Here is a 27229-nt window from a genome sequence, read left to right on the forward strand (position 1 = left end):
GCTTACAAAATCAGACATCAAAATACAAAAGTGTCACAGCACACTGTTACTGAAAAATTGCTTATTTTGTCATTTTTACCATATAATTATAAAATAAATCAATTGGAATATAAATATTGTACTTACGTTTCAGTGTATAATATGTAGAGCAGTATAAACAAGTCATTGTCTGTATGAAATTTTAGCTTGTACTGACTTTGCTAGTGCTTTTTATGTAGCCCGTTGTAAAACTAGGCAAATATCTAGAGGAGTTCAGTACCCCTTGGAAGACCTCTGCATATCCCTGGGATATGCGTACCCAATTGAGAACCACTGATATACATAATATATGAATGTACTATGCCTACATACAGCGGAGGCCTTATTAATTATATTTGTTAATAGCATAAGCGTTTAGCAGAAAGCGACCCTTGTCAATATTTTGCTAATAAATCAGATATCTAGAAGAGCCACTTCTCCCTCATTTGGTTTGGGGTTACTTGATCCTTTAAGTCTGGGTAGTAAAGCAAACTTAAAAAAAACACAAAGCATCTCTTCAGGATGCTTTCCTCCTGTGATTAATCTTAGGCCTTGTCTACACTACGAGAGTAGTTCGATTTTACTTGCATCGAATTTTTGGAATCGATATTGCAAAGTCGAACGTGTGTGTCCACACTAAGGACAGTAATTCGACTTTGTGAGTCCACACTAACGGTGAAAGCGTCGACATTCGAAGCGGTGCACTGTGGTCAGCTATCCCACAGTTCCCGCAGTCCCCTCTGCCCATTGGAATTCTGGGTGTAGCCGCCAATGCCTTCTGGGTAACAAAATGTGTCGAGGGTGCTTTTGGGTAACTGTTGTCATCCGTCCATCACTCCCGCCATCCCTCCCTGAAAGCGCCGGCGGGAAATCAGTTCGCGCACTTTTCCAGTCATTGACAGCGCGGACGCCACAGCACTGCGAGCATGGACCACGCTGCGACCATCGCTGCAGTTGTGGCCGCTCTCAACGCCTCGCAGCTTATCATACAGGTTTCCCTGAGGCAGATGCAGAAAAGTCAGGCGAGGAGGCTACGGCACCGCGGTGATGGCCTGAAGTCTGAGAGTAGCACAGACCTCTCAGAAAGCAGGGGACCCAGCGCCGAGGACATCACGGTGGCAATGGGTCATGTTGATGCCGTGGAACGGCGATTCTAGGCACGGGAAACAAGCACTGAGTGATGGGGCCGCATAGTGCTGCAGGTCTGGGATGAATCCCAGTGGCTGCGAAACTTTCGCATGCGGAAGGGAACTTTCCTGGAACTTTGTGAGTTGCTGTCCCCTGCCCTGAAGTGCAATGACACCCGGTTGCGAGCTGCACTGACTGTCCAGAAGCGAGTGGCCATAGCCCTCTGGAAGCTTGCAACGCCAGACAGCTACCGGTCAGTCGCGAACCAGTTTGGGGTGGGCAAATCTACCGTGGGGGTTGTTGTGATGCAAGTAGCGAAGGCAATCGTTGATGTACTGCTGCCAAAGGTAGTGACCGTGGGAAACGTGGAGGCGATCATAGATGGCTTCGCAGCGATGGGATTCCCAAACTGCAGTGGGGCCATAGATGGAACTCACATCCCTATCCTGGCACCGGACCACCAGGCCAGCCAGTACATTAACCGAAAGGGCTACTTTTCCATGGTGCTGCAAGCACTGGTGGACCACAGGGGATGTTTTACCAACATCTACGTGGGATGGCCGGGCAAGGTTCATGACGCTCTTGTTTTCAGGAACTCTGGTCTGTTTAGACGGCTGCAGCAAGGTATTTACTTCCCAGACCACAAAATAACTGTTGGGGATGTGGAGATGCCTATAGTCATCCTCGGGGACCCAGCCTACCCGCTAATGCCCTGGCTCATGAAGCCCTATACTGGCGCCCTGGACACTGAAAAAGAACTCTTCAACTACCGGCTGAGCAAGTGCAGAATGGTGGTGGAGTGTGCTTTTGGCCGTCTCAAGGGGAGATGGAGAAGCTTACTGACTCGCTGTGATCTCAGCGAAACCAATATCCCCATTGTTATAGCAGCTTGCTGTGTGCTCCACAATCTCTGTGAGAGCAAGGGGGAGACCTTTATGGCGGGGTGGGAGGTTGAGGAAAATAGCCTGGCTGCTGATTACGCACAGCTAGACAGCCGGGCGATTAGAAGAGACCAGCGGGAAGCGCTGTGCATCCGGGAGGCTTTGAAAGCAAAGTTCCTGAGTGAGCAGGGTAACCTGTGACTTTAAAGTTTGTGTACAGAGAAGCTGAACCTGCCCCCATTTCTTTACCCAGTTAATGTTGACTATCCTATCCAGTTACATACCCCCTTCACCCCCCTTCCAACAGACGTTTCGAAATAAAAATAGTTCTACTTTGTTAATGCACACCGTTTTCTTTAATACTGTTTTCGCTGGAATTTTTTAAAACTGGGACGCAGACTGTGGTGCGGAGCGGGTGTAGCGTAGTGACGCGAATGAAGCTTCTAAACTCAAGGATTGACAGGCTCCGCTGTGGTGGGATGGTTGTTTCAACGGAGCCTGTCACCCCTCCTGATCGGGACTGTGTGTATGGGGGAGCTATGTGACTTTGTGGCAGGGGGAGGACGGTTACAGATCCCCTGCTGCGTGGCTCTGTGATCCTGCATAAGGACCGCCGCTTAAGATCTGTAACTGCCCTCCCCCGCCACAAAGTCACAGAGCAAGCCACCCCCCACCACATAACATGAAAACCACCTCCCAGACTAACCAGGGTAACTAGTCACTGCATCACTGCACTGTACCTGCCCCCGCCTATGTACCCTGCCAAAGGTGACTGTCCTGTCCAATTACCAACCCCCTTTCCCCTCCTCCTCCAAAAGAACATGATTGAAACAGTAGTTAACAGAAACGTATTTTTTATTATCAACTACACATGGAACTGGGAGGTGAAACTTGGACGGGGGCTTGTGTCAGGCGGGAAGGAAAGAACTTTTCAAATTTTGGGGAATGAGAGCCTTCTGCTACTAGAGCTCTCTGCAGGGGTGGAGTGAGAGTTAGCACGGACTCTGCCGCCTCTCCTTCTTTGCACTTTGGGTGAGGTGGGTATGGGACTTGGTGGCGGGGGAGGGCGGTTAGAGATGGACTGCAGCGGGGCTCTGTCCTCCTGCCTCCGTTCCTGCAGAACATCCACAAGGCGCCGGAGCGTGTCTGTTTGCTCCCTCAGTAGTCCAAGCAGCGTTTGAGTCGCCTGCTGGTCTTCCTGCCGCCACCTCTCCTCCCGATCCATGTTTGCTTGGTGCATTTGGGGCAAGTTCTCCCGCCACTGGGTCTGCTGTGCTGCCTGGGCTTGGGAACAGGCCATAAGCTCCAAGAACATGTCCTCCCGTGTCCTCTTCTTCCTACGCCTAATCCGCGCTAGCCTCTGGGAGTGTGATGCCAGGCTAGGTTGTGAGACAGTCGCAGATGGGGCTGTGGAAATGGGAAAAAGGGAGTGAATTCCTCAGAAAGATAAATGTAGTTGTGAACAAAGAACATAGTCTTTCTCTGTGAACAAGACCATGCACAGCACCTATCACATGCGCACTCAGCACAAGGTCGAATTCTCGGCCTTCGCATTCAGTGCCTGGGGTCTTGCACAGCACATTTGAGAAGCGGGGCAGCACAACAGAATTACCAGGCAGACATGGTAAGCCGTAGACTTGTGGCAGTTTAAAACTTTTATATTACCACTGGCCTCATTTCACATTTAAAGCAATGTCAGTCCCTGCTGCCAGCAATCCGGCAAGCAGGAACTCTGCCCCTGTCCCACCCCCTCGCGGCTGTCCCCGGGAACGATCCCTTTCGGCTGCCCCTCTCCCGCCTCCACCGCGTGGCTGCAAACCAGCGGTTACAGTTCTGTAAAGGAACGGGCAAGCAGTCCCAACACTAACATTCCCCTACCTAATTCAAAGCAGGTCACCATGGGCGACATCACCCTGATGAGGATCTCTGAGAGCGAGAGAGAGAGAATGCTCCGGGAAAGCCTCCAAAGACCAGGGCCGTATGCCGCCCTGCTGTGCAGAGCAATGATTCCCGAGTACTTGATAGTCTCGTGGCGCGGCAACGTGTCGTACTTCGGAGGACCCAATAAGGCCGCTCTCCCCAGGAACCTCATGCAACAGCTTTCCAATTACCTCCAGGAGAGCTTCATCGAGATGTCCCAGGAGGATTACTGCTCTATCCCCGGACATATAGACCGCATTTTACTGTAGCTGCAGTAGCAGGGACTAAACAGTAGAGCGGCTTGGGCAGGACAATCACGGAAAACCGGACATTGCTAGATTTTTTTTTCAAAACTTGCACTGCCCATGACTGAACCGTTAAGCGCCTAGGGCAAAGTAATCATGAACAACCCATTCTTTTAATTGTTAATATTCCTGTTCTGTTAAAAATAAATGTTTAGATGTTTACAACACTTACTGGCTGATCCTTCCCCAGATTCTGTGTCCGGGGTAACGGCTGGGGACGCTTGGTAGGGGATCTCTGTAAGGGTGATGAAGAGATCCTGGCTGTCGGGGAAATCAGCGTTGTGAGCGCTGCCGACTGCCTCGCCCTCCTCATCTCCTTCCTCATCTTCCCCATCCCCTAACATGTCCGAGGAACCGGCCGTGGACACTATCCCATCCTCAGAGTCCACGGTCAGTGGTGGGGTAGTGGTGGCGGCCGCACCGAGGATGGAATGCAGTGCCTCGTAGAAACGGGATGTCTGGGGATGGGATCCGGAGCGTCCGTTTGCCTCTTTGGTCTTCTGGTAGCCTTGTCTCAGCTCCTTGATTTTCACGCGGCACTGCGTTGCATCCCGGCTGTATCCTCTCTCTGACATGTCTTTAGAGATCTTCTCATAGATCTTTGCATTCCATTTCTTGGAGCGCAGCTCAGAAAGCACGGACTCATCGCCCCACACAGCGATGAGATCCAAGACTTCCCGATCAGTCCATGCTGGGGCCCTCTTTCTATTCACAGACTGCACGGCCATCACTGCTGGAGAGCTCTGCATCGTTGCCAGTGCTGCTGTGATCGCCACGATGTCCAGACAGGAAATGAGATTCAAACTGGCCAGACAGGAAAAGGAATTCAAATTCAAATTTTCCCGGGACTTTTCCTGTGTGGCTGGTCAGAGCATCCGAGCTCGTACTGCTGTCCAGAGCGTCAACAGAGTGGTGCACTGTGGGATAGCTCCCGGAGCTATTAGCGTCGATTTCCATCCACACCTAGCCTAATTCGACATGGCCATGTCGAATTTAGCGCTACTCCCCTCGTCGGGGAGGAGTACAGAAGTCGAATTAAAGAGACCTCTATGTCGAACTAAATAGCATCGCAGTGTGGACGGGTGCAGGGTTAATTTGATGTAACGGCGCTAACTTCGACATAAACGCCTAGTGTAGACCAGGCCTTACTGTCCCTCACCCCTTTTTTGGTGTCCTAATTAAAATAATCACTCAAACAATATTGATTTCCATTTAGCAGAGGGTCACACATTTGACGGAGGGAAGGATAAGAATTAAGGAAAATAAAGAGAAGAGCATATCCCAGGTTACTCTTCTCAGTTTGGTAGATGCCTTTCTAGGAATATTCCCTTTGTAGGAGGCCTAAAGCCCCCTTTCACAAGAAACAGCCATCCGTTCCATCTTCCAACTACCTAATAGGCCACAACTGTCAACTCCTGCTAAGCTTGAGACCTTAGCCCAGTGGTTCCCAAACTTTTTACTAAGGTGACTCACCATTACCCCTGCTTCCCCCTTCCCCTCCCCCTCCACAAGTCCCCTGCTTGGCTCCTCTCAGCCCCTTGTTCTCGCTCTGCCAGTCCTGCACCCTCCTGCACCCCAGCCAGCCCCTCTCCTGCCATGGCTGGGCTGTAATTGCTACCAGGTTGTTGACGTCTGCTTGCTGGCTCCAGACACTTCCTGCACACTGCTGCTGCTGTCTAGGACAAGTGAGAGCAAGATCCAGGAGGCAGCAGCTGCAGCAGAACAGTGGAAGTGGGCAGAGCCAGAGAGTGTACAGAGAGTGTCAGCAGCTTGTCCCTGCCCTGTATGAGCTTCCTCCGTGCTCTCACTTCCCCTGGGTAGCACTGTGAAGAGTGGGATCCGGACAGGGGACAGGCTGATGATTATCCACTTGCTAGCTGCAGCTGCTTCCTCCACACTGCTGCTGTCAGGATCCCACTGCCTGCTGCCCAGGGGAAATAAGAGTACTGTGAGGGGCATGTCTCTGGGGCATGTCTGATGCACCTAAGCTCTTCCCATGACCCAGGGGTGGGTCAGGCTCCAGCATTTGGGAAACATTGCCTTAGAGAGTGTCTGCAGTAGAGCTGGGCAAGTAACAATTTTTTCATTCCACAAAAATTTTTCAGATTTCAAGTATTTTCCTGTTACACATTGAGACAAAAACTAAGACCTTTTGAAAATTTTCACAAAAATTGAGACAGATGCCGTAGTCTGGTGGTTAGGGCACTTGCCTGGGCTATGGCAGACCCAGGTTCAAGTCCCTGCTCCTATTAGTAGTTATTTATACAAAATGGAACAGCTCCAGCAAAAGAGACTGAGGAAAAACCCACTCCATAGCCAATCGCCCAGTGGTTAGGATACTCACCTAGGATGAGAGCCAGATTCAAGGCCATGCTCTAACTCAGGCAGAGCAGGGAATTGCATCTGGGTCTATCATATCCCAAATGAGTGTCTTTGTGATGGGGGGCCCTGTTTGTCAAGTGGGGCTTTCCCTATTGGACCAGTCATCTGTACTCCTTGTGGGATCAAATAATTGTAACAATGTGGTCTCAGGATCCCTGGTGGGAGACAAACAAATATCCACCTGCGTTCCCCAGGCGGGGTAGAACAAACAGTCTGTAGCCTCCGAGCCTCCTGGCTGGGGTCAACAGTAACAATTATGGTTCCTGGCCTTCTGGGTGGGGCAGAACAGTCAGTCTATAACCCGTAGACAGGGCTGATAAACAAGCTGTCTAGGGCCCCTGACCTTCCTGGCTGGAGCAAACAAACAACAACTGGGGTTCTGACCCTCTGGACAGGAAAGAACAGTCAGTTTCTAGCCTCCAGGTGGGGCAGAGCAAACAAGCAATTGCCACACCTACTGGCATGTGGAGAGGGGAACCCAGGCCCACCCTGCTTCACTGGGCTCTGACCCAGGGCCCCACGAAGCTGGGAGATTCCCCGTTAAGAGATTAAGTGTTGACTTCTACTACCTTCCCTGGGTCACGTCCCACCACAAGGTGCTTCTCATGCATCTCCCTGGCTGGCAGCAGCTTTGCGTCCCCATCAATCTCTGCAGTTGGCGTCCCCATCAATCTCTGGTCGCTCACAGCATAGTGAGGCATGGTCTATGGTTTCCACTGCCTGGGGAGACTCTGGTGTCTCTGCAGGAGCTTGCAACACGCGTCCTTCCTCCTCCTCCTCAGCCAGCCCAGACTGAGCTGGGCTGCTTCCTTTTATCTGCCCCTTCCACCTGCAGCATGTGCAGCAGGGGTGAGGAGGTGTGGCCTCCTGGGTCCACAGTGATTGGTCTGTCCCCATTGGTCCAGTCTGGGGGTGGTACATTCTGTCACAGTCCTAACCAACTGGCTTTTCTGGGTTGGTTCTTGCTTTCATTTTGACCAGAAGTTTCACCCTGAGAAGCCTTTCCAATGAAAGTTTCGTCAAAACTAATATGTTCCTGCAGAAAGTTTCAATTTTGATGAATCAACATTTTCCAACAGAACTGTTTGATTGAAAAATTCCCAACCATCTTTTGTCTACAGGCTGAGTTTTTATCCTGCAATCCTAAAGGTACTATTACTAAACAGTTTAGGGACAAAAATCAGTGAAATAAGGCACCTTTTGTGTTACTTGAGTTTCTAACAATTCTACTGCTATCATCATGGAGACTTTTCCCAATTCAACCCATTGCAAAGTTACTTCTATTTTCTCCCACCCTCTAACCTTTCAAAAGTGTGTCCTGAAATTTGCAACATGGGAGAGGGAATATAATTTAGGTTCTGATCCTGCAAGCAGAACTGTTAATGGAGCTCCAAACATGCACAAGCTCATTTGTGGGCTAAAGCATCAGCTCATCCTGTCTTTTCTTCTACTTCAATAAGTAGAGATGAAATGAGTTTGTGCTTACGACATGATCAAGGCTGACTGCCTTTGTAACACTGAAATCATCTGTCTTATCAGTTTCAATATGCCATACTTCTGAAGAATCATCTGTTGGACGTGGTGGGCCAGCCTAATGGTTTATAGCTGCATGTCACCACTCCTAAATTACATAAAAGTCTAATTCTGCCCCACTTACATGGAGTCTAGCAGTATTGAGAACCTGCCTCTCTGGCCTCAACATCAGATAGCATGAAAAGTCTTTAAGATGAACTCCTCAAGAAATGTTAATACTGTATCTGGACCAACAGCTTTATAGAGTGATTTTCTGCATTTACAGGCTGGAAGAGAAACAGTAAACGTGCAGGGTCCTCATGTGAAAGCAAGTCTATTAGAAGTTATTCATGCATGAGACCTGCAAGCCCCAAGGTTGAGTCGGTGAATTTAGTGTAGGAGGGATATGTCAATGTTTGACAAATCAGATACACTCTTGTTCTGTCTTTCTTCAGAGAAAGAAACTGTGTGTTGGTGACCAGAAAAACCTGTGGGTGCTTGTTCCATGAAGGCTGTAATTGTCCATTCTACTCGTTTACTTAAAAGTCATGTTCTTGAAAGCATCTAACTGCAACTGCTAGTTCCTTCAAAGCTTTGACCTGCATGAGTACCTGATGAGATGATCAGACAGAAAAAGAGTAGGCATCAATTCCTTTCTCTTAGAGGCAGGTCAGCAGGACAATTTGAGTCAAAACCTTAAGAAAGGAGTAGGGGGGAATGTTGTGCCCTGGGAGGGCTATCAGGGGAACCAAAAGGACAGAATCCGATGGCATGTCTCCTAAGGAAAAGAGTAGCCACTTTACCACCTCCTACAGGACCTCTGGAGGCTAGAAGAGGAAAGGGGGTAGGATCATACCTCTGAGCAAGTGATCTGAATCACTCTACCCCACTGATCCCTGCTGCTGGGTCCTGGTCAAATGGGGGCTGTAAGAACAAAAAGAGAATAGAGCTGAAGCCACATAAGACAGGATGACTCAACAGGATCTGATAGGCTGCCAGAGAACCTGGCACCTTGCTAATGGGTGAGACCTCCCAGGAGAGGATCCTTTGCAGCCTTCTCAACCATCTCCACAGCCTGAGTGCTGGCTGGGAGAGGGAATTTCTTCTTCCTGGCTCATCTGAATCCTTTGTGCCTACTTTGCAAGTTGTGGGAATAAAGTTCCCCGGGGGGGCGGGGGGGAGGGGAGGGCAGGAAATGTGCTTTCAAAATCTTGGGGGGGAGCAGGAAAGTATCCCTTGTTCCATGCCATTAGTTCCTGTCCTGTTCTCAGTAAAGGAATCTTCCCTGTAGCCTGCTCAATTGTCTCAGGCTGGACCATGTCCACAGAGTGGCTGGGAGCTTTAACCTTTGCCCCTGGCAGCCTACTTGATGGGCAAAAAGTGAGCAAAAGGAAACATTTCTTGACCTTTTTCTTCCCTGATGGTCTCTGTCTAGCATTTCTGAGAGGAGAAGGGAAGGGTGTTGTGCTTCAAACTTGCCTCAGAAACCAAACAAAAATATTTCTTTCAATGTAGTAGTTTTGAGGAGAAAAATCTTCAAAGCCTACTCTGCCAAAAATGGAGATTGTGTAGAGTCCTTCCTGAGGGACCATCCTAAAACCTGGCTCAGAGCCAAAGATCTGGTCTGCCTGTAGTTACTATGGAGATAAGGAACACCCCACTGCGAATACTGTTTGACATAGTGGGGAATGAAAAAAGAGTAGCACAGTATTGAGAGATTTTGGAAGGAGAAATAGAAGACAGACACAAAATATAAGGAAGACAGTGGAAAACAAGATAGGGAAAGAACTCTATAACAAGATGGGTAGGGAAATGGAGAAAGAACGAGGAAACAGGCTCTGGATACTTTGCAATAAAATATATAAGAATCAAGGGGAAAAGAGCTAAATATACAAGGGAAGAAGGCATAATAAAATCAAGAGACATGGTAAGTTTCAAAAAGGGGATAAATTAAAAAAAAAGATTCTTGCAACTAAAGATAGTACACAAAAAATACACTATTTAAAGTTATCTGGGGTCTGACTTTAATAGCACGGTCTATGGTGAGGCAATTATTTTTCACTCAGTCTAGTAGAGAATGGGTAAATATTTCAAACCCTGGGTGAAATATAATAAGAGGAGCATGTCACTTTCTATGGTATAACCTGATTACCTATCAGCAATACATGCTATGAGTGGGGAAACAGATTTTCTTTGTAAAACGGAGCATGCCTGTTACTCTTTCATTATAATATATTTTGGTCAGAAAAAATTAGTGCAAACAAAAGTACTCAGTTTTAATACCTGGCAGTATTGCAAAGTATTAGTAAGGCCTTAAGATGATTACTAAACTGCTTAAGTTTTAATCAAACTATGCTAATGAAGCTTGACATTTTAAACACTGTGGATTTACACAAAGGATTTTTCTACCTATCAAAAACCAGAGGTGAAATTCTCTGAAATAAGCATTGCCATAATTGAGAGTAACATCCTAATTAGGATATCAAAATATTCCATACATTCTGCTTGTGAGATTTGTTTGTAGTTAACAAGCAACTAGGCAGTGAAATACAGATATTTATATTAAATAGTGTATAGCTTTGGTGCAGTGTGTATCATGTGCTAATTTGATAAACTGCACACTACCATGTCTGATAAGGTTGTTTCACAAATACAAAAATCCTTGCTGACACAAGACACTGAGTTACAAACTCGCATATTTATTTGTAAACTACATATTAATATCATGTTAATCATTTGGCCTCTTAAATTAAGTGTGTTAGAACTGCTGCTACAATTTAAATGTTTAAAAACCATAAACACATGGACTTCTTGGGTTTGTCCAACTATCTCTCTAAATTTCTCTTCTTGTTTGGAACTTTTTTTAAGTTGGCAGTGTGTGTCTGTTTTCACTCACAGAACTAACTACACTCTGACCACCTTGCAGATTTGGATTTATGACCAATAGTAGCCTGAAAACAGCTTTGATAAACCATTGCAAAGATAATTTTGTTAAACTAACGACAATGCTTCTTTTGTACTATTACTTGTAGACATTCCTACTGCATTTGGTACAATGAGCCAATTTCATATCTGGTGTAAGTCCATCGATGTGCATTTCCCTGGTGTAATGGAAGAATACCAGAAATAAATTTGGTCCACTAATTAGTTCCCTATAGATTTAAGATAGAAGTTTCTGTATAATCAAGATCTAGCTAGAGTTAGATGATCTCTTAATGTATTTGGCATTGTATGAGACTTCCCATTTCAAATTCTATTATAGTTCACATAGTGATTCTGCCCACCCTCCCCAGTCTAATTTGACTTAAATGACCATTGGCATCCTTAAAAACTTGTTTTCCTTGTGATTAATTCATAGTCAATATACAAATGTAATAATATTCCATAAAGTATCTGTGTTCCATTATAAAATTTGAACACTGCAGCAACTATACTTTCCTTGATGTAGAACAGTCACTGTTTGACTAATTCAGTCAAGACAGAGTTGTTATTCTCAAGGTTAGTTTCAGTGTTATTGAACTGTAACCCATATGTGAGAGCTTTCTTTCTGAGTTAATCATCTCAAAGTTAGCAGTCAAGAGACTCTCAAGCATTTTTTTAAAATTCAGCTGTTGTTACTGCTCACAGCAGCCCTATTTGTAGAAGAAAAGTTACATAAGAACTCATGTTCTTCTTAACAGAATTCTGCTGAGACCCTGACACATGCAGTTACATTATTATTTTTTATACTTTTGCCAGCTTTTCAGTATTATATCTTCACAAATAACAGGCTATTTGCAATGCTGCCAGATTCCTGTCATATATAAGGGACTTTGATCAGGTTACACTATTTTTGTCAAGCTTGCACTCTGTCAAAGCATGTATTGACTGTGCAGCCTCAGCCTTTATATGCAAAGAACATCAAAACCAAGCTCCTGCTCACAATCAGGAATTACTCTGCGGGGTTGGAGGTGTCTGGGAAACTACTTACTGGTTTAACTTCTCATAAGCTTTAATTGCAGGACACATTGTCTACCTGTTTCATGACTTTTACAGCAACTGTAATTACATTCCAAATCTGAGTATTTCTAATACATGAATATACCTACAGTAAGTGCATTTTAAGAGATAGCAGGTCTAATTCTGCTCTCAGTGTAAATATGACAGCAGTGTAAATATGACATAGTGCCATTGATTTCAACTGAGTTACTTCCTGTATACCTGGTATGACTGACAGCAGAATATGGTTTTCTTTTTAAAAGTTCCAAACGATAAAAAATGTGGGTAATAAAATGAATGGCATTATTGTTAAAAAGCACTTAACACTATAAATGTGTGAGATAAACATCCAGTAAAACAAATTCCCTGCCCTGAAAAGCTTTTAGATATGATAAAGAAACAGAACTAAACATTGCATTTGAAAAAAAAAAGTTTTGCTGTATATTTATTCAGAATACATGTACATTAAAAATACTATACATAGAGGTGGGAGGACTATTCGAAATGTTATTTAACTCTAAATTCAGCTCACTTGAGCAGCTTCACATTTTTATGAGGAAACACAGTTCTGCTCCCTTTTTATTAAGCAACTTTATTAATGGTTACTTTAGCCTTTGGGTTCTTCTCTTAACTACAGCAAAGTCATTATTCTTAAGGCTCATTTCAGTGTTGTAGAACTATAACCAACATGTTTCAGGACCTAATCAAATATATAATTTTAAGAAACTGTGAAGGCTTGCCACAAAACAAAACTCTCCATATTAATAAAAGAGACAACAGCTCCATTAACATTAAGGGAAAATACTAAAAGAAAATGATGTTCCACTTTTAAATTAGAGTTGGGTCACTGAAGCCGGACATCAGTGCACCAGGTTTTACACACACACACACACACACACACACACTTTGTACGATAATACCTGCTGTTTGGCCACATTCAGTGGTCTAACAATTTACTCTTAGGAGCTTTGCATGAGGTGCAAAATCCACAGAGGAAAACTGAGCAGTTCTACTCCTATTAAAGAAAAAAGATATAGGAAAGATGTACTCTGATATGTACCAATGTATTTTGAATAATGGGATTATTTTTCTGAGTTTGGATTTTTTGCAGCTAATTTAGAATTCTGGAAAAGACATCTCTGGAAGATCATTTCACCAAGAATAACAACTTAACTCTTTGCCAATCAGAAATCTCCAGTGTTTCCTTTAGCAAACAAAAGCACTTCATAACATTGGTGAAACTTGAGCAACTGATTGATGAGGAAATGATTTATTATAAATAGTAAAGGACTGCAATTACCACGTATATTTACCAAGTATACAACATTAATTGAGGGTAATTTATATTTTAAGTATGTCTGCCTGAAACAGCCTCCAGCTACTCATGTAAATGAGTCCTAAATTACAGTTACAATAGAAATACCATCAAAATTACATTTGTCTTGGCTCACTGCTCACTATAACCCAAAAGCTCATTTGGAAGCACCTGCAAACAGATTTTTTTGCCAAAAAGGGAAGGCAAGATTAAGTTTCATTTGACATAATAAACTTTGTAAAGTACAGAATTTTAAACTTCTGCAGAACAAAGAAGTTTTTGTAACTATGGCTGATTATAATTATGGGTAGTTCGGCACTGCCGAGGTGCCTTGGAATGTTCATTGTTTAACCTGGAAACAATTTGAACTAAGACATAGTGTTGCCCAAGAATATTCGAGGAAAAAAGAGGCTTGGTGGCTTAATCACTGGAATTTCACCTTTGGGAACCAGAAAAAGATGATCTGATCAATTTAAAAAAAAATGTATGGTTAGATTGCAAAAAGGCAAAAAAGAATTCAGTAATCACGGCTCTCTTTCAAAAGCACATTAATTGGGTGTCTTCAGTCTAAAGAGGGCCAGTAGGGGGTGCAATAGAGACTCAATATGAACAGGTGAAAATTTAGTGCATGCCTTCAATACTATATTTTATCTATGATTTCATGGACTCTAGAGAACATGTTTTTAAAGGTAAGGTAAACAAATTTTTGAAGAAGTTACTGCTACCCTTTTGAACTGCTGCAATGTGTACTGGAACATAAGGCAAATTGACTTTTTTCTAGGCTTATGACTGCCTCACAATACCGAGGCTCAACAGCCATCATACTGCTTCATTACCACCACTTGTCCTCTCTCAAGAAAGCAAGCAAATAGCTCATTCAGGTATCTGCTATAAACTTTACAGACACAAATGATGACAATCAGAGCCACACACTTCCCTGATTTGCAGTCAAAATGAAAACTGTAGCAACTTGCTAAAAATTCAACAAATGTCAAACAATTAGCCAAAACCATTTACTGGTATGATTTCATAACAATTTAAGAGAAAACTTGGTGCCATGCAGAAGACATGGAAATAATACAACTGAAGGGATGGCCTGAGGAATATAGGTAGCATTATAAGAGTGTGTGAGATAATCTGTAAACAAGATATATCTTGCTAAAGTCAATACATTGCAAGTTACCAAAAGCAGCAATAACAGCAGCTTTATCTCAACTGTGCATTATATAAACTCGTCAGTAGAAGTCTAAGACCAATACTATTAGTAAATAGAAGAATCTTTTAACCTCATTTTGAACAGAATTTTGTATTTTAACTAAGTTTATTTTAATATAGAGAACTATATTTAACTAGGGTGTGGCAGCATAGTTGAATCCTGGGATGGTGGACGTAAAGCCACCCAGAATGAAGGCCTGCCCTCTCATATTTTTTTGGGGGAGGGGGAGAGGAGACAGAGTCCAGAAGACAACCAGGGGTACAAAAATGAGAAAACAGGAACAGGGGTGAGGGTCATAGATTTAGAACAAGGGACTCGGAGTGGAACACTGAGAAGAGAATCCCAGATAGTGCCCCCTGTTCTGCAAAGGAGTCAAATCAGTGGACACCACCCAGAGGAACTCTACCTGGTGATGAGACACGATAAGGGAATGGAAGTAGGCCCCGCAGTCTCAGAGAACTTCTTTATTGAGTTTCCTTCTCCTGGATTGGAGGATGATCATCTTGGCCAGCACCAGGAGAAGGTTGAGAAGGTCCCACAACTTTGTGGGCCATAGATACAATGTGTGTATATGAGAAATGGGGAATTCAGATCAATTATTTATATCTAGCAGACCAGAATATAAGGCTATTATTTGGAGACTGAAGGAGCCACTACCAAAAAAAAAAGCCACGTGGTACCCATATGTTCTGACAGTTTCCATTAATATGATTTTCTCTCTATTCCTAATATGTCTGATTTTTAGTTAGATCATTTGAACATTTGATTGATTTCAGGTAAAGTCACTGTGGTACATTCTTGAAGAAGACAACCTTCTGACCTTTTGAGAGAGGCAGTCCAAGAGAAAAATGGTACCTATTTTGGCCTTTAAGGTTATATCTACACTGCCATTAAAAACCTACAGCTGGCCCATGCCAGCTGATTTGGGCTCACAGGGTGGTTTAATTGTGGTGTGTAGACATATCAACTTGGGCTGGAGCTAGAGCTCTAGGACCCTGCAGGGTGGGAGGGTCCCAGAACCCGGGCTGCAGCCTGAGCCTGAACATCTACACCACAATTGAACAGCCCCGTGAGCCTGAACCTCATGAGCCCAAGTCAGCTGGCACGGGCCAGCAGCGGGTGTCTTTTTGCAGTGTAGATATATCCTAAAAGTGCTGCCCTGCTAATGGCTATTGTCAGCAGTGAACACAGAGAAAGCTAGTTGATCATGGTGGTAGAAAATGAAGGTGGTGTTGGATTATATTATCATGTGGAGTTCCCTAACAAATATTCACTGCCATTGGCATATTAAGGGTACCTGGGGATTAGGCAGAAGAAGGGTAGAGAAATATTTTGAGATCTGTGAAAAAAGGAACTAACCTTCAGGATAAATTCTGAGTCTGTTCTAAAGACCAAGTTTTGTCCTTGTGAAAGGTATAATATGGTTTGATTGGAAGGTTTCCAAACTCAGGAATTTTTCTGGATGATGTGACAGCTGAAACTTTGAGGAAGAGGAAGTACCATGGAGAGTGTATTCAAGAGCTCAAGTATAAGATGGCTCAGTGTTTGGAGTACTCAACAGATTACATGAATAGAATCAGAGAACTTGGATGACAGATGAGGAACCTGGTTACACTGGAATGCAAGTAGATAGTAGCAAAATCTAGCCCAGCATTTATGTTGGCTATTGCTGACATGCTTTCTTAGGTCACTACTCACTTTTACCCCAATCTTACAGAGGCCACTCTGTAAGATCTCCAGAATGGTTTTGAACTGATCTGTTGAAGTATGGATGTTCTTTTAGAACATACGAGCATAAGAACGGCCCTACTGGGTCAGACCAAAGGTCCATCTAGCCCAGTATCCTGTCCAACGACAGTGGCCAATGCCAGGTGCCCCAGAGGAAGTGAACCTAACAGGCAATGATCAAGTGATCTCTCTCCTGCCATCCATCTCCACCCTCTGACAAACAGAGGCTAGGGACACCATTTCTTACCCATCCTGGCTAATAGCCATTAATGGACTTAACCTCCATGAATTTATCCAGTTCTCTTTTAAAGGCTGTTATAGTCCTAGCCTTCACAATCGCCTCAGGCAAAGAGTTCCACAAGTTGACTGTGCGCTGTGTGAAGAACTTCTTCCTTTTTTTGTTTTAAACCTGCTGACTATTAATTTCATTTGGTGGCCCCTAGTTCTTGTATTATGGGAATAAGTAAATAACTTTTCCTTATCTACTTTCTTCACATATCTCATGATTTTATCTACCTCTATCATATCCCCCCTTATTTTCCTCTTTTCCAAGCTGAAAAGTCCTAGCCTCTTTAATCTCTCCTCATATGGGACCCGTTCCAAACCCCTAATCATTTTAGTTGCCCTTTTCTAGTGTCAGTATATCTTTTTTGAGATGAGGAGACCACATCTCTTTGAACCTTACTGAACTTGTTCCAGATCCCATTATATACTATTCATTGTTCATTTTCTACTGGATGCCAATAGACAGTTAAATTTTTGCAATAGCCAGTTGATTTTAACTTCTTCCTTTCAATTTCCAAACTCTCAATTTTAGTTGTGCTACAGTTAGCTAGTTGAGTTGGCCTTGAATTGGCAAATCTGTGGTTCGGTAGCTACACTGGTTTTCTTTCTGCCATTTGAATGAATCCCAAAAATTAAAGCTTCCCTTTACCAATAGAGACTACCAGAACAGCAGAGGCTTTTTCAGTTTAAATTTTATTACTTCGGATATATGGGAAATTGGAGGATGTGTGGAAAAGATGTGAGATTGCTTCTTGGAATACAGCCTGCTTCTCTGGGGTCTCTGAAGGCTTGAAGGACCTAAGCATTTTCTAAAACTCTATAGCATGATGCCTCTGAATTATTTTCCACACCTATCTTTCTGGTTATTTGCCATTGAAGGAAGAAGTTCTGTAGCCCCTTTTCCCTTGAAGAGCTGCTTCCTCAGAAGGGTCTAGATTAAGTCATGCTGATTGCTTACATGGACAACTCCTGATCAACAATTTCTCTGTAACAGGGCATGCTGACTTGGGGTTGAACAAGTTAATTCTGAGAGATGTAGTTCCCAGAAAAATCCTGGGAACTGCAGGTTGCTGCAAGGTATACTGGGAAGATGGGCCTGGCAATAATAAGTAGCAGCATTCCATCATGATTTGAGCTGCAAGTTTGTCACAGTGGAGGGAAAAAAGTCACAGCTAGCATGAGTTTCACGTTTGTCCGTGACTGTTTTTTGTGTCTGTGTGACTCACCCCACAGCAGCAGCTCCTGTATTCTGCAGGGCTGGGCCCGGTTCCTCATTCAGCTGACCCTCCATCATGATAGGGGACAAGGAGGCAGACCAAACCTGAGTGGTGCCGAGACCTGGCACCCCAAGTCACCACTCAAAGTGTGGAGCCAGGCACAGCCCCACAATACACAGGAGATGCCACTGCTCAGGCCTGAAGTGAGTGCACAACAAGCTCCCTCTCAACCCTGGGACACAGTCCAGTAGCCACTGGTGCCTGGGGTGAGTACAAGGAGGGTGGGCTCACGCTCCAGCCCAATCCCACCACCAGGCCTTCCCTCTACACCAGGTTGGGATTAGGGTTGCAGTGCAGGGCAGATGGTGCTGCTACAGGTGGTTGGTGCTGCCTCATTTGTCAGGACATTTTTTAATAAAAAATGTCACAAGGGTTGTCACTAAACCAATGACTTTTACTGAACTTACTTTATGTGATTTTACTTTATGTGACTTTATGTGATTTTTGATAAAGATACCACAAAAAAGCTGCAGCCTTACTCATAAAGTAGAGACCAGATCTGGAATAGGGCTGTCTCATCAATGAAGCTGGGAAAGACCCAAGAAAAGATCTAAAGGCAGGATGTAGAAGGACCACAGGGAGAGGTGTAATGCAAGTGAAGGACATGGACCAGCACAACACTGTAAACGTTTATCTACAGTTTTTGCTTATGTTGTAACTCCAGTTAACTGACTGTCAGATGACACTTTTGTAAATGCTAATCTCCACGTGTTCTGGGACACAAAATTTTGTTGTTCATCCAGGCCTTCAACTGCACAAAGTAAGTAGTAAAAAGTAGTAACTGGAAATCAATCAACTTGAAGACTCATAATAAAGCCTCCATTATACTGCAGTGAGGATCTCTAACTTTTCCTCCTAATTAGAAGAGCACCTACCTGGGATCTCAAGGAGCCAAATGAAAATGTGTGCATAAGAGAGTTATTGGTTCCAGGTTTCCATCAACTATTTGAATTCAACATAGTTAGCAATCAAAATCTAAAAATGGGAAGAATGGATTAGCAATGTTATTTGGGCAGCAATAATAGAATCATAGGACTGGAAGGGACCTCGAGAGGTCGTCTAGTCCAGTCCCCTGCACTCATGGCAGGATTATATTATCTAGATTCTAGACCAAGGGAAAAGGGAAGTGTAAAGCAAAAACTCATGAATGCTAAGACATGCAAAGAGATAAGTAAGTGAGATAAAAATGCTATATCTATCTAGATGTTGATAGAATGTCACAAGCCTAAAGATGCTAGCAAAAGAGGTGACCTTACAACTTTGTATCAGACAATCAGCCAGCTAATAGGAAAACTTTTAGCAGTACTGGAGGTCCTATTAAAGATGCAAATTGAAAGACACTTGGTACAGAAGAACAAAGGAAAAGATGGGCAGAACATTTTCAGTCTGTTTTAAAACAGCCCAAGCCCAAGTGAACTACTAGAAATACGTGATGAAGATCTACCATCATACCTGGATATCGATTTAGGAGCTATTACAACCTTCAAATCAACTATAAGAAAAACCCTATCTGAAATGTGCATCCCAAGCAAGGGGAAAAAACTGACAGGGAAATACTCCAGACCCAGCTGGATGAATAACTAACTCAAACATGTTATGAGGAGTAAGCAGAGAACCTATAGGGAATGGTAAAGGGTGTTGGATCAGCAAAGAAACCTACATCATGGAGGTTAGAAAATGTAGGAAATAAAGTGAGAATTGCTGAATTAGCTCTTGCTAAGGAAATTAAAATAAGAATAGGTTTTGTATTTATATAAATAAAAAGAGAATAAGGAAGGATGAGGTTGGAGCCGCTATGCAGTGTAGATACGAGTACAGATAATCTATGTATGGTCCCAAAACTAAATTAATACTTCGCCTCAGTTTTTAGTAAGAATGATAATAGGGAATATAGGCATGAAGGCTGTCCAGCTGATGGAAATGACTGTTTAGAAATGAAAATTAGCACATATAAAGTAGAAGAAAAACAAAGAGTGTAATGTGCACAAATCAGGGGGATCGGATAATTTCCCTCCCAATATATTGAAAGAACTGGCACATAAGATTGCTAGTCTGATAGAAAGGATTTTTAATAAATCAATTGATGAAGTGGTGGCACTACATGAGTAAAAGAATAGCTAATGTGGTACCTATATTAAAGAAAGGGGACAAAAATGTTCCAGGCAATTACAGTCCTGTTAGTCTGATCTCAGTAGTACATGGGCTTTAGAATAAATTGTGAAAGAAAAAATAATTAATTCAGGGAGGAAAATGGTAAATATGATAATGCAACATGGATTTACTAAAGGGTAGATCATGCCAGACTAATCTGATTTCCTTCTTTGAGAAAAATAATTTTTTTTAGATAAGGGAAGCAAAGTAGATCTAATATGCTTGGACTTCAATAAAGCATTTGACAAGATACCACACAGGAAATTATTAGGTAAATTAGGGAAGACAGGGATTAATACAAGTACTGTGAGATACATAAGGAACTGGCTAAAGTGGAGAGGGCAATGGGTTGTGCTGAGGGGTGAACTACCAGACTAGAGGGAGGCTACTAGTGGAGTTCCTCAAGGATTGGTTTTGGGATCAATCTTATTCAATATTTTTATTAATGAGGTTGGCACAAAAAGAAGTCAGAGAATGAGATTTGCTGATGATACAAAAGCCGGGAAGGCAAGGATCAGAATATCATATAGGAAGATCTAGATGACCTGAAGGCTGGAGTGAATGGGATGAAATTCAATAGTACAAAGTGAAAGGTCATGTACTAAAGGTCTAATAATAAGAATTTCTTCTACAAGGTGGGCCTCAAGTTGCAACAGACAGAAGAGGAGAGAGACCTGCGTGCGTGCGTGCGTCAATCACAAATGACTATGAGCCTTCAATGTGATACGACTGTGAAAAAGGCAAATACAATCCTAGGAGTAGTCAGTAATTATCTTGTGCCTAGGATTTTTCCAGTGAGGCATTTCCAGGGGAGAGAGAGAGAAGTATTAATACCATTAGTGACAACTGGAGTAAAGCAAAAGTTTATTATGTCTTCACTGTTGTTTGCACTGGTCATTGATTATGTCATGAAGAAAATAATTGTAGACGGTAACCAATGAATTTTATGGAAAAATGATAAAGCACAATTAGATTACCGTTTTTGTGCTGATGACATCACCCTGCTTAGTCCAACACATTGTTTGATGGAAGACGAGACCCAACTTTTGTCAGGCACAGCAAAACAAGTTGGTTTGTTCAACAAGGGGAAGACAAAATATATGGTTATCAATGTCCCAAAAGCAACCATCAGAGCAGAGGAGAAATATTAGAAGTAAGCAAGCCATTCTACCTGTCTATGGAGTCAGATGTACAATGATGGTGACACCATACTAGATGTCAAGCAACAAATACCAAAAGCAGCAAACAACTTCTGTAAACTTGAAAAGATTTGGAAAAGTAGCACGGATTGGCACAGATACAAAAATACAAATTCTACAACAGAATGTGTAAGATCAACTCATTCCAAAGTAAATGCACACGAAAGATCTTCAGAGTTAATTGGAAAGAATTTCTGCAACATCAGAAGTTATAGGACCAAACCAACCTAAAGCATCAAACATAGTAAGAAGACACGATGGACATATTTAAGATATGCTTTAAGGATGCCACGAGCCTGATTTTCATGTCAAGTGATAACATGAACAGCACTGGAGTAGAGAAAAAGAGGGTGACCTAGAGAAACATTATGCAGAACGGTTTCAGAGTAGCAGCCGTGTTAGTCTGTATCCGCAAAAAGAAGAACAGGAGGACTTGTGGCACCTTAGAGACTAACAAATTTATTAGAGCATAAGCTTTCGTGGACTACAGCCCACTTCTTCGGATGCATCCGAAGAAGTGGGCTGTAGTCCACGAAAGCTTATGCTCTAATAAATTTGTTAGTCTCTAAGGTGCCACAAGTCCTCCTGTTCTTCTATTATGCAGAACAACAGAGAAAGAAGCTAAATCTATCAACATGACACTCAGAAGCCTGAACAGACCACCACAAGACTAAAATGAAGGTTGGAAACTGATGGACGGCCTATGCGCCTGAGGGTGTTGGAGAATAAAGAGAAGAATAGTTAGCAAAGGAATACAACATTACCAGGATATTAAAAAGCAAATTTTGGAAAATAAAGAGCCAAAGGCTGAACTGGGAAACAGCTAAGCATCCTTGAAAAAGGGGGGTGAACAGTGAAGTAGCAAAATTTGAAGGTGATAAATTTATTTAGGTTAGTTAAGACTTGAGCTAGACTTTGAGGAACTTCAGAGGAGCACTGCTGAAAGGACAGTACGATATCAGTCAAAATTCAGACAAAAAATATCTATACAAGGTAACACATTATGAGACTAACTCATTCTGTTCTATTCTATGTAGTGTGACAGACCCAGACCAGTGGGGTACAGGAATCTGGTACAGGGCAAATATACTGGTCACTGGGTGAGTAGTTTTCTGTTCCCTGAGTGACCAGAGCAGGGGCTGCACTAGAGTAATCAGGAACCTGCTAGAACCAGTTAAGGCAGGCAGGCTAATTAGGACACCTGGAGCCAATTAAGAAGCAGCTGCTAGAATCAATTAAGGCAGGCTAATCAGGGCACCTGGGTTTTAAAAAGGAGCTCACTTCAGTTTGTGGTGTGAGTGTGAGGAGCTAGGTGCAAGGAGCTGAGAGTGAGAGGGTGTGCTGCTGGAGGACTGAGCAGCACAAGCGTTGTCAAACACCAGGAGGAAGGTCCTGTGGTGAGAATAAGGAAGGTGTTTGGAGGAGGCCATGGGGAAGTAGCCCAGGGAGTTGTAGCTGTCATGCAGCTGTTATAGGAGGCACTATAGACAGCTGCAGTCCACAGGGCCCTGGGCTGGAACCCGGAGTAGAAGGTGGGCCCGGGTTCCCCCCAAACCTCCCAATTGACCTGGACCGTGGGTTCTTCCAGAGGGGAAGGTCTCTGGGCTGTTCCCCAACCCACATGGTGAATCTCTGAGGCAAGAAAATCCGCCAATAAGCACAGGACCCACTAAGATAGAGGAGGAACTTTGTCACAGTAGGTTCTTATACTGTGCTCGTCAACATAGTATCTGAGAACCTTCTAGTAGTGTATTAAGCAACGTGACTTAACATGTTTCATGTATTATTTGTTTCTCATTTTCTTCCCAGAAAAGTAGTGTCTTGTTTTGGCAGGGTTTTAGGTTTTCTATCTTGTAGATACGGTGGAGAAGGCAAGGTCAAAAAAAGGCATCTTGCACTTGAATCGGAAGGTGGGGAGCTTTGTGGTGGTCCTTAGTTTCTACAGAGTTCATCCTAGTTTTAAACCACCCCATGGGAAAATTCTGTCTCCCATTCAGACACGCTTTTACCCTTATTGTAGAGAGTTCCATTATGCCAGAGGAACATCTCTGTCAATCAGTCTTTATTCTAGAGTTTTAGAGGTCTTTACAATATCCTGGACCCAGGCCATGAAGCACCTTGAAGTATTGAGACCTTGAACTTGATTGTCAGTTCTATGAGAAGCCTATGTGAAGAATGGAGGACAGTTTTGATATGTTTGTAGTAGCCAGTGTTGCTGAGAATATGCACTGCAACATTCTATATTAATTGTCGTTTCCTAAGTGCTGAAGGCTTCATGCTCAGATATATTGCATTGCTGAAATCCAGCTGAGAAGTGATGATGGTATGAATAAGTATGGCCATGTCATATCTGTCAGGATGGGACACAGTCTCCTACCAACTGGAGATGGTAAAAAGCATTACTCACTGATGCTGCTATATGAGAGCTTAGCATCAGTGAGAAATCCAAAGTACTCTTGAACTACTGACTGAATTGACCAGCTGTGGATGTGTACCTTCAACCAAAGCAGACTGTACCATGGCTGAGGACTATTCAAAATGCTCTTCTCTGCCCATCAGCATCACCTTCTGTCTTGCTTGGGTTCAGCTTCAGCCAGCTGTTGTTCATCCAGGAGCTGATCTCATCCACCCATTTGGCCATCTTGGTGGTAGTGGTGTGGCTGTATATTTTGAAGGATAGGTAGAGCTGTGTGTAACTGCATATTGCTGGCACTTGACTCCATGTGAACTGAACAGTTCACCTACTACTTGCATCTATATGCTGAAAAGGACCAGAGAGAATTGATCCTTGTGGATTCTAAATTAACTGCAATCACTCACAAAAAGTCCTGAGAATAACTCAACAAAACCCTTGGCTCAATACACAGTAGTGCTAACCAGGTCCCCTCTCCCATAGTTTGTTAGGATGTATAAAAGATGGGACAGAAAATTATACTGATGCTTTAATGCCATTGTATAAATTGATGGCAATACATGTGAAATACTATATTCAGTTCTGTTCAAGTCATTAAAAAAAAAGCTGTAAATTCAAGGGAGATAGATTGCAGGTATTTTCATATACAATTCGCTTACATTCCATAGTAATTTTAAGATGCTACAGGAGCAAACCATGCAAAATAGCCTCTTTAGCTTCCTCTCATAATTATTGTAAAATGTGGTTTGTTTCTCTAAGCCAGCACAATACTTTTTGTATTACTTAAAAAGCATGGGGGTTGTATCATATAGTGCTAAACACTAATAAACTGAAATCTGGTTAACCAAAAGGCAGGTTATATCTCCCAATGATACACATGTTGCAGGCCTACAGGCATGGAACTTCAGGCTTCAATTCCAGGATCAGTCACAGGCTTCCTGTGTCACCTTGTGCAAGTCATTTAATATCTATTCGGGCACTACTGTGATCATGGGTACACTTAAGAAAATTATGATCAGACAGGCATGGTTATCCAGAAGACTTCTCGCTGGATTAATGGATTCCCTGTGCCAGATATAAATTATAAACTGTTGACAAACACAAAACACAGATATTAAGTATTACAAGCCTTGCTAAATTAATTCTGAAGAGTGTAGACAATGTAAAGTACAGTGTTAACAACAGAAGTGGTACACTACATTAAGGGGATCATTTTAGGAGAAAAGTCAGTCAGAGTTTAAGGCCAAAAGGGCCCTTAGATCATCTAGTCCAATGGTCCCTAAACTTTTCAGGGTCACATCCCTCCTTGCCCCTATTCACACCGCTCCTCCCACTGTGCTAGCCAGGAGTGGGGCTGCGTCTCCAAGGGTGGGGGGGACTGAAGACAGAGGTGAGGGGGCTGAAGCTGGGGCAGGAATGGAGCTGCAACTGGGCCATGGTGAGGCCCAGCAGTGGTGTAAAGATTTTGCTTTGAATGTTCTGAGATATCTTGCAGCACTTTTACAGAGGCTTGCAGAAAAACCGCAGAGGTGGCTTAAAAACACCATAAAACTTACTTCTCTTAATTAACATAATTAAGATGGTGATAGTATCAGGACACATTATTTGCATAAAATGTTCTAAGATTAAGGCTTTAAATAAGTAGAAATTAATGATAGTTTACAATTAGAAAAATCCAACATGGCAGACCAAAATGGTGGAGATGGGGATAACGCAGTTTACATTTAGAGTGGAAAATTCCATCTTCAAAGGGAGGAGCTTTGCTGAAGATGGTCAGAGGGAGGAGCTCCATCCAAGATGGCATCATAGGAAGGAGCTTAGCTTTCCAAAGATGGCATCATAGGGGAAGAGCTCTGTATCTAAAAATAGGATGACGTCAGAGGTGGAGCTAGAAGAACTAGAAACTGATTAGCTGAGATGAGCTGACCTTTAAAGAGCAACCACTATATAAGGCCGACAGCTAGCAGAGTGAGTGTAGTGGGTTTGAAACTTTGTGGAAGAACAAAAGCTGCCTGAAGAGAAGAACAAATAGTTCCGGAAAAAGCAGCAGAACTCTAAAGGTTACCACGGCAACGGCTTTCATAGTAGCTCAATCAAGCAGCTACCTGGAGGAGCAGCAGCAGCAACTGAACCTTCTAGAAGGCAGCAGCTTTAAGGCTGCTATGCCACCCGAAGACAGCTACCTGTAAAGGCAACCACCAGCAGTTTTCAAGACACACAGCCACGGTGACTTTCAGAAATAACAGCAACCACCATCTCTGGCACTGGTACCATTGAGACAGAGCAGAAGGACCGAAGATGAGTCAGAGGGATTTTGGTGTGAGAGTGTAAGACTAATTTTTTTGTTTTGTTTAAAAGAGTGCCTGGGTGTGTCTGTTAATAAAGTTGAATGCCTGCTCCTGAATGAGATCTCCCATACCCATCCTGCGACCACTTGGCCAGTGCTCACAGGATGTTAAATAAATATGAAATGCTAAATGTTTAGTGTTAAATGTTACGGTTTGTGTTAAGTAAATTGTTTTTCAATCTGTGACAATGGTTTCTTATATGTGCATATAGAGGCTGAGTATACTGCATTGTATTAAGTATGGTATTAGATTGTAACATTAAGACTAAAGCCTTTGTGTATGCAGGATCTTTATATGATTATTACATTGGAACTACTGTATTCTCAGTATGTGTTAGATATTTTATGCAGTCTCTTATTTTGCTGCGTTGCTTTATTGTACAATTCTTAAATGTAATTCTATTGTGTTTTAGTAAATCCTATGTATCTTTTCTTCCTTTATTAAAATCACTAATTTTTTAAATTTCTTTTACATAAATAATCCTTGTTTTCAAAGAATTTCTGCTTGCTTGTGTGTGTGTGTGTGTGTGTGTGTGTGAATCCTTGAGCGGAAGGCTGTATCCGTGTCCTTTCATGGGTTAGCAAGCCTAGCTTGCTCTGGGGAGCCCTCTGCAGATCAGAGATAAGTTCCCTGATAACACTCTGGCAATTCCTTTAAGGTGGGCCACAACCTTGTTACCCTCTTGTTAAATTAAAAGTGCAATTGTAGGCTAACTTAATTGGTGTCTAAAATTTACGGTAACAGTGGCTCTGCATGCAGCCGCGGACCCAGCTGCCAGCCCTTACTGCGGCCTCTGGCTGGGGCTCCATTCCCAGCCTGGGGCCAAGGCTGGGGACTGGGTCAGATATGGGGCCAGGAGCTGGGGCCAGGGCCAGGGCCAGAGCAGAGCTTGGCTCCCTCCCTGCCCCTGCCCCTCCCCCCTCCCCCCCGTGTGGGCTGGCCCAGGCCCACCACACACCCATGAACATTTCTTCACGCTCCACAATTTGGGGACCTCTGATTAAATTTGACCTCCTGTATATCTCAGCCCACCAACACCACCCGCACACACAACCCACCCACCCACAGTTGCATGATGAGCAATTTCCAACTCTTTCAGCACAAAAAGACCTATGGATTCTCTTGAATGTTTATCTCAAACCCAACACTAATTTCTGCCATTGGTCACAAGGC

At 43.3% G+C, this 27229-nt stretch overlaps 1 protein-coding gene across 1 annotated transcript; it reads right to left on the bottom strand.

The window, feature by feature from the left end:
* Positions 1-2776: 2776 nt before the first annotated feature.
* Positions 2777-21798, bottom strand: LOC135984263 (uncharacterized). Its single transcript, XM_065599047.1, has 2 exons — positions 4425-21798; positions 2777-3434 (listed from the first exon to the last, which is right to left on the bottom strand). Exons 1-2 carry the CDS (start codon positions 4999-5001, stop codon positions 2959-2961), a joined length of 1053 nt encoding a protein of 350 aa, XP_065455119.1. The 5' UTR covers positions 5002-21798; the 3' UTR covers positions 2777-2958.
* Positions 21799-27229: the final 5431 nt, after the last annotated feature.

Source organism: Chrysemys picta, chromosome 6, assembly GCF_011386835.1.
Source record: "Chrysemys picta bellii isolate R12L10 chromosome 6, ASM1138683v2, whole genome shotgun sequence".
In the NCBI taxonomy this organism is placed as follows: domain Eukaryota; kingdom Metazoa; phylum Chordata; order Testudines; family Emydidae; genus Chrysemys; species Chrysemys picta.

Excerpts from the sequence above, each read along its gene's own strand:
- LOC135984263 (XM_065599047.1), bottom strand. The coding sequence starts at position 5,001 with ATGCAGAGCTCTCCAGCAGTGATGGCCGTGCAGTCTGTGAATAGAAAG. Across the intron at positions 3,435-4,424 it reads ATCTGGGGAAGGATCAGCCA|CCCCATCTGCGACTGTCTCA; the intron begins GTAAGTGTTGTA and ends CCATTTCCACAG.